Genomic DNA, 7,083 nt, shown 5'->3' on the forward strand with positions numbered 1-7,083 from the left:
ACCGAGCCCGGCGCGGCCGCACACAGCGCCGAGGAAGCGGGTAACAAACAGGCTTTTAATAGAAAAAAAACATCGGCAATAAACATGAAACAGAACTATGTACAACAACAGAGGTAAGTTAAAAAAGGAATATAAGAGATTGGTTTCTTGGTCAAAGGTCGTTTCTTGATCGGCATTTCTTCATCGAGATTTCTTAATCAAGCACAAGCCACTCCTGGTGCTCTGCCCATGCAAGGCTATTTACCTGATTAATGGTAAGCATTAAAAATTCATCGCTTTTTGCAGGTACTGGTATAGGGATTTTTTTCAATTTATTTGTATTACATTTGGGCATATAAATAGAGAATCAGAACAAGTAATTTTTGAGCAAACTCATTATTTACATATCTCAGCCTTATCTTAAATTACTGTAATTTCAATTTTCTGAAATGACTATCTAATATAAATAAATTTAAAGCTGCTGAATCAATATCTGTGCTAATAGACCTAAGTCAGAATTTTCTGCAACCCAGCCCTGTACATCTGTAATGTAATACTCACCATAACAGAACCAGTTAAAAAACCCCCAAGAAAATGGCAAAATCAAAACATAAGGTTCTTGTATTGAGGCCACAAACATGTATCTCATTTAAAAGTCAGAAATGCATCACTAAAATTACAGGAGGAAGCATTAACAGAGAATAATCAGCTGAAAGCTGGGCCATTTAGAGAGGTACAATTAAACACATCTGCTCCCTAAAAAAAACTCTGCAGGAAAATAGCAAGTTAAATATGTGGTTTACTATGCTAAAAATAGGCATCAGCCTATACTACCTGAAAGTCCAGATTTTAAACAGAAAACTACAAGCTGAAAACACTACCAAATTTAGCTTCAACAGAGATTTTCAGAGATTTATCAGTGTTTGACTATTTGGAATGACACTTCCTCTCACTGTGCAAAATTCCTAAGACAAAACAAAGGGGTTTTTTTGAAAACAAAACTGTTTCCCTTGTAAGTTTTATAAACACTAGAGCAAACATTTGATACTGCAGGTTGGGTGCCAATGTGTAAAATTCTCATGAGATAACAATATAAAAAAAAGTATCAAAAAGCACAGGGAGGAGCTGCACTAGGATTAGGTTGCTGGAAACTCATAAACAGATGTGATTAGTTCTCTTTCTTCTTAGTTTTTGATTAATGACCTTTATAAGCACCAGGACCTTCTTGCTGTTGGTTTTGTCTAGCTCTTTTCCACAACAATCATCAAATTAAATTAATCACAATCACAATAAGTAATGTATGGCAAGGCAAGGATAAGGACAACAAAGTGGCAAGTTTCACCAACATTCTCCAGAAGCAGCTACTCGGTTCAACATTCTGAACTTGAACATTTGAAGAGAATACAGGGATTTCTTTTCTTTAGAGCTTTCTTTAAAAAATGGGAACACCACAAAATGAGCAGGTCTTGTTAGCTACAGTCATACAGGATATACACATATATATGGTTCTGCTGAAGGGAATTCTCTTCCTGTTCTCACTGAAAAGAACAAAGGCAGCTTTGTCAATGTTTATCAAGGAGGCTGGGAAGGGCATCATCTAACTAAAACAAATAAATCATCCACTGTCACTTGCATCCTAACCTTCACATTTGTAATATGCAGACACAGTATTTAAATAAACTGAACCAACACAACTGGCAGTCAGGGACCCTGCTCTCCCTTTCCCAAAATTACTGGATTTAAGGCCCCTTTCAAGCATTCCAAAGGTAAGAATTTTCATGAAGGTTTAGACCTGCCTGCACAGTCAAATGTTAAAAGGAACACAGTCCAGAAAGCTTTAGTGTAGCTACTGTGTGGAATTCTACAGCCATCATGGTGCTTCAGAGCCAAAAACCAAAGTAAGTTCATGGCAAAAGATAAAAGTAAAGAAATAGACACAAAGGTCTGTGAAAACATCTCCCATTTTGCTGTAGGTGTCCATGGAGCGACTGATCACTTCTGCAGGGATTCCAGAGAGGAGAAGAGCAGCAGTCAGTACTGTCGTTTTCACCTTCTTCTCACACTGGAAAGGAAAGAAAAACCAGTATCACGTTAGTTCTCCTAATCCAATTCTGCTTTATGTGTCATCAATGTTGTGCCAATTTCAGACGTTCCAAATCCCTTGGTAGGAGCAGCAGGTTTGGATGGATTCTGTCCAGACACACTCCAGGAGTCACAGCCCTTATCCCAGACACAGATTCCTGCTGTGATGGATCTACCAGTGAGAGGCTGCTTAACAGCAGATAAAATTCATCCTGGCTATTCTGCCTCATTCACACTACTTCTCCCAGCAGGCTGAGATATGAGGCTGGGCAGCTGCTCCTGCATGAGTGGGAACATTCCCAGAGAAGGGAAATCTAGGTGTAAGAAGCCAAGCCTGGCTTCTCCACTGTCAGAACTGGATTAATCTCATCATCACACTATTTAGCAAAAAACCAGAATCCCAGAATTAGAATGGTTTGAGTTGGATGGGACCTTAATGCTCATTTCCTTCCAATCCCCTGCTATGGGCGGAGACACCTTCCACTAGACCAGGTTGCTCAAAACCCCATAAATACTTTAAAGTGTTCTAACAAAAAATTATTTAGAGTTGAAAACCAACTGTTTCTGGTTTAGAACAACTTAATTTGGCAGTTTTAGCCTCTGAACTCAGAAATGCTCCAAAACCTTTTGAAAGCTGTTCCATCCTTAAGATGAGGAATCCCAAGGATGCAAGTCTGACAGGCAGGAAAAGTGACAGTGGCTGAAAATTCTAATAATTTGATGATACTTGGTGGATATTTTAATTTAATGCAGTCTAAATTTGTCTTTCAAGAATATTTCTGTGTTTCATGGGAGAAAAATGTAGGTTAACAAAGGGATTGACCTCAACCACCCACATCTAACTGCAGTAAAAGCAAGCTGTGGAAAGGAGCCACCTCTTGAATTCTGAAACTGAAGAGTGGATTTTAAGTACACCAAAAACAAGATCAAGATGATGTAGCAGATGAGCTGGTGCAAATCTAAGGCTAAACTTACTGTTTTGTGTTGTGACACATCAGTTTAGAATGACTATTATGATATACTTAACTACAAAACAACTGCTGATTTATTCTGATTTTCTACAAGTAATCTATTATTCCTTTTAAAATGCAAATTTTCCCTTTTAACTGTGGATTGAACATCATTCAATCCCACTCTGCCCCACAGACCTGAAAAAATCATCAACCTAACAAATGCTTCAGGAACAATTACCAGTTGTAAATATATAAAGCAAGTAGTATAGCAAATCTTGCTAATAAGCAGCAAGTTTCACACACAGACAAATGTCTCATTTCAAGCTGCCATTCAAACCAATACCAGCAGTGGAATGCAGAGCCATTAAAACTCAACATTCTGCCTCATTTTTTTAGCAAACACTCTCCCAGATTTCATCCAGATATTATATGCAGAACAGCTGCTTAGCAAAGCAAATAATAACCAGGGAAAAACATGGTCTAGAAGAAAAGCAAGTTTCCTGAAGACATGAAAGAACTTCCTGGACAAACACTTTTAATTAGGCTACAGCTACACAAGCTGCTAGTCCATGTTTTCACTGCAACTTTAAGAAAAGATCCTGGACTAAATCTGGAAAGATTAAAAACTAGTATAAACTATCAGCACTGGTCATTCAACTCTACAGTTTAAAACAAGGGAAAAATGCTTCACATGCATTGGTCCTAAAACAATACAATCTAAACACAAGTTTAAATTGAAAACACTTCAAATTAATCTAATTCTGGAAAAAAAATTACCTTTGGAAAGTACTTGGACAGCCCCATATAAGCAAGTTGTAGAGTAAGAAATGGTGCGAATATCGACTGAAGGAACAGAAAAGAATATATAAAAATTAACTTGGTCAGAATAGCTAAGAAACACAAAGATTTAATGCTTCCAAAGCATAAAAGAAAAGTAGTAGGTAAAAATTAATTTGTGGAACAAAGTTGTTCTCAAACACTACAAGTCTAAGTAGACAAGTTACATGCCAAAAATAAGGTTCTGCCATCTATTCTTTGAGACTTAAAAACTGAAAGGGCAGAAGAGAACAGCAGGATGTAAAACTGAGCCCAGTGTGTAAAACTGAGCCCAGGGATGCAGGAGCTGGATGGCTGTACCTGCATCACACCTCTGTGCTGTTGTTCTGGCAGGCACTGGGAATACCAAGGAACTACTTTTCCCAGGCTGATAAATGAGTAGGATCTACTTACCTTGGTACAACTATTATTCTTAGCAACACAGAATTATTTGGGTTGAAAGTGACCTGAAAACACATCTCATTCCAAACCCATGGACAGGGACACTTTCCACGAGACCAGGTTGCTTCAAGCTCCATCCAGCCTGGCCTTGGACACTTCCACAGATGAGAACTCCATTCTTACTCTATGATTCTTTTGTAGACCCTGAACTAGAGGAGCAGCTGACTCATATGCTCACCAAGATGGGAATAAACTTGCAGGGGATTTAAGCTGCAAAAGCTATTCCAGTGCATCTGCTCCCGAACCACAACAGACCAAATGTGATGCTCTCAGTGGTTACACAGTGACTGTGTTGGTAGCAGATTATTCTCATAGAATTCAGTGATTTTTTTAGGTTTTATACAACTTTTGTGTTGTATATTGAAATTCCCACCTTGGTCATTACCAATCAGGCCCAGATATTTCCCAAGAATGTGCAGCAAGCAGCACACCCCAGCAGGACTGTGTCCCTGAACTCACCAGGTACTTGCACACAAAAGCCCTGACCGCGACGGCGAGCAGGGCACACCCCACCAATCTGAAAATGCGGAAGGAGTCAAACTCCTCCGCCGCGCTCCCGTTCTCCTGGCTCGGCTTCTCGCTCATCAGCTGGTTCCTCAGCTTCAGAGCCTCATCAAACCTGGACAGGTACTGCTCCAAGCCGTGTCTGGGTGGCCGTGCTGCAGCCTCGGAGGGCAGCTCTGCCCTGTGACGCTGCCGGAGCTCGCCCGTCCCCTCGGTGACCAGCTCTGGGGCTTTAGCGAACAAGTCCTTGTCCCCTCTGAGCTCTGCCATGCTGCCTGCGTGGTCGGTCGAGCCTGTCACATTGCACATGGAATCGCCAAGCACAACCCGCTTGGAAACTGAAGGAATGGGAAGGGAGTTTGATTTATCTTGCTCATGCTGAAGCTTTAATTCTGTGTGACTTTCGTCATCTAAGGAAGAAAAATAAAAACAGAGTTATGTACGCCATGTACATGGAACAACACTTCATCTATACTGGGTCAGGATCCTGGGTCTCTGCTTCCCAAGGGAAAAGACAGATTTATGATTAAAGGGGACATTCTTCATGGAGCAGACACAAGACAAAGCTGTGCAATGCAGGTCAGAAGTTGAAGCAATGGAGATATTAAAAACACTGAATTTCCTTCAGCAACAGCACTGCACACACAAACAGAAAGATCCAAATATATGGACTGACATTAAAAAAAAGACAAATATTTGCAGAAAGTGTATCAACCAGAAGAGCACGAATACCTGACAAATCAGCAAACAGAAGCACTTTAAGCACTTTAGCTGCCTGTCTAGTGTCAGAGGCAGAGCAGTGTTAACCTGCTCTATATCAAGCCTGAAGACCCATCTTCCAGAGACGAGGTGATGGCAGAGAACAAAAGGCAAATCAAGAACGGTCTGGACCTAGCACAGAGCAAGAGCTGACACTTCAGGAGTACTTTTCAGTATCAGACTGATCCACAGCTCATCGGCATCTTTGTAAACCGAAATCTGAGAACTCCTTCCTGACAAGACAGCCCATTTGAAGAATGCACAGAGATATAACTGAGCTACCTAGGATATGGTTCTGCAAGAAAATAATGGTTCTGCATAACAACCACAAGCATCCATGTCACTATCCAAATGTGAGATAACTTTGCTATAAAAAGCCAGCTATGAAAGCCAGCAGCTACTAACTAAAAACATGGGGGAGGCTCATCGTTTCTTCAACTAAAAATACTACTTGCAGTGAAACGACAGCTTGTATGCTCGCTATCTAGGGCCCGAGTGCCGACCTTTCTGAGGGCACAGGGATTTTATGGGCGGGTCCCTGGCGGAGCAGGGCAGGTCGTGATGCTTGAGGCATCCCTATGAGGGACCGGGGAACCAGCCGGCCCTGTCCCTGCGGGCAACCAGGGGACCGCGGGCAGCGGTCACGGCCGGAGAGGCCGAGGCGTCACCGCAGCCCCAGAGCCCTCACACAGCCCCGCCGCACCCGCCACGGGGCTCACCCTTGCCCGCCGCGGGCCGGTGGAAGCCCATGATGCGGTTGATCCGCTCCTCCGAGTTCATGAGCAGCTTCCTGCGGCGCAGCTCTGCGCGGCGCTGGGACGCCGAGAGCCCCGCGGGGGGCCCCGGCGGTGTGGGCTCCCCTCCCGCGCTGCCGTCCGCCATCCCCGGCACCGCAGGCCCGGCACCACGGGCCCGCCCCGCACAACGCGCAGGCGCCGGCACCGCCCGCCTCCAGCCGCTGAAGCGGGCGCCGCCATTTTACGTAGGGGCAGGAGAAGGGCCGGGCGCGCTGGCAGAGCCCCCGCCACGCCCCTCTCTGACGGCGCGGCGCCCGCACTAAAGATGGCCGCCCCGGCCTCAGAAGTGACGTCACAGTGCGAGGCCGGGCAGGGGCGATGGCGGCGCTCAGGGGACCGGGGTGGCGGGGTCACCCCGAGGAAGGGCGGGGCTGGCCCGCTGCACACTCGGGACAGCCTCAGCCCCTGGCACTGCGGGACTGACGGGCACACCGAGGAAACACCAACAGACAACACTGCTCCGGGACGCCAGAGCCACTGGCATTATCGAACACGGAGCTGGCTTCTTTCCACTAAGATCGTTTGGCACAATGTTCATCTTTACGTGCACCAAAAGTCCGGTACACCCCTCCTGGTGTGCCAGGTGGTGAAACTGCCGCGTTACTCTTCCCTCGCCTGACCAGCCCCAGGACACAGAGGGCTCCCCTCAGCACCCGTGCCCTGCACGGCCCTGGCACCGCTGCAGTCCCTGCCCGGGGGCGCTGCCGGGAACGGGACTGACCTGCAGAGCC

The 7,083-nt window shown here is 45.0% G+C and overlaps 1 protein-coding gene across 1 annotated transcript; it reads right to left on the reverse strand.

Annotated features, from left to right (window-relative positions):
• Positions 1 to 36: 36 nt before the first annotated feature.
• Positions 37 to 6,452, reverse strand: CAMLG (calcium modulating ligand). The gene is made up of 4 exons (XM_066560332.1): positions 6,275 to 6,452; positions 4,752 to 5,206; positions 3,792 to 3,857; positions 37 to 2,041 (listed from the first exon to the last, which is right to left on the reverse strand). Exons 1-4 carry the CDS (start codon positions 6,435 to 6,437, stop codon positions 1,850 to 1,852), a joined length of 876 nt encoding a protein of 291 aa, XP_066416429.1. The 5' UTR covers positions 6,438 to 6,452; the 3' UTR covers positions 37 to 1,849.
• Positions 6,453 to 7,083: the final 631 nt, after the last annotated feature.

This window comes from Molothrus aeneus, chromosome 15 (assembly GCF_037042795.1).
Source record: "Molothrus aeneus isolate 106 chromosome 15, BPBGC_Maene_1.0, whole genome shotgun sequence".
NCBI classification, from domain to species: Eukaryota; Metazoa; Chordata; class Aves; order Passeriformes; family Icteridae; genus Molothrus; species Molothrus aeneus.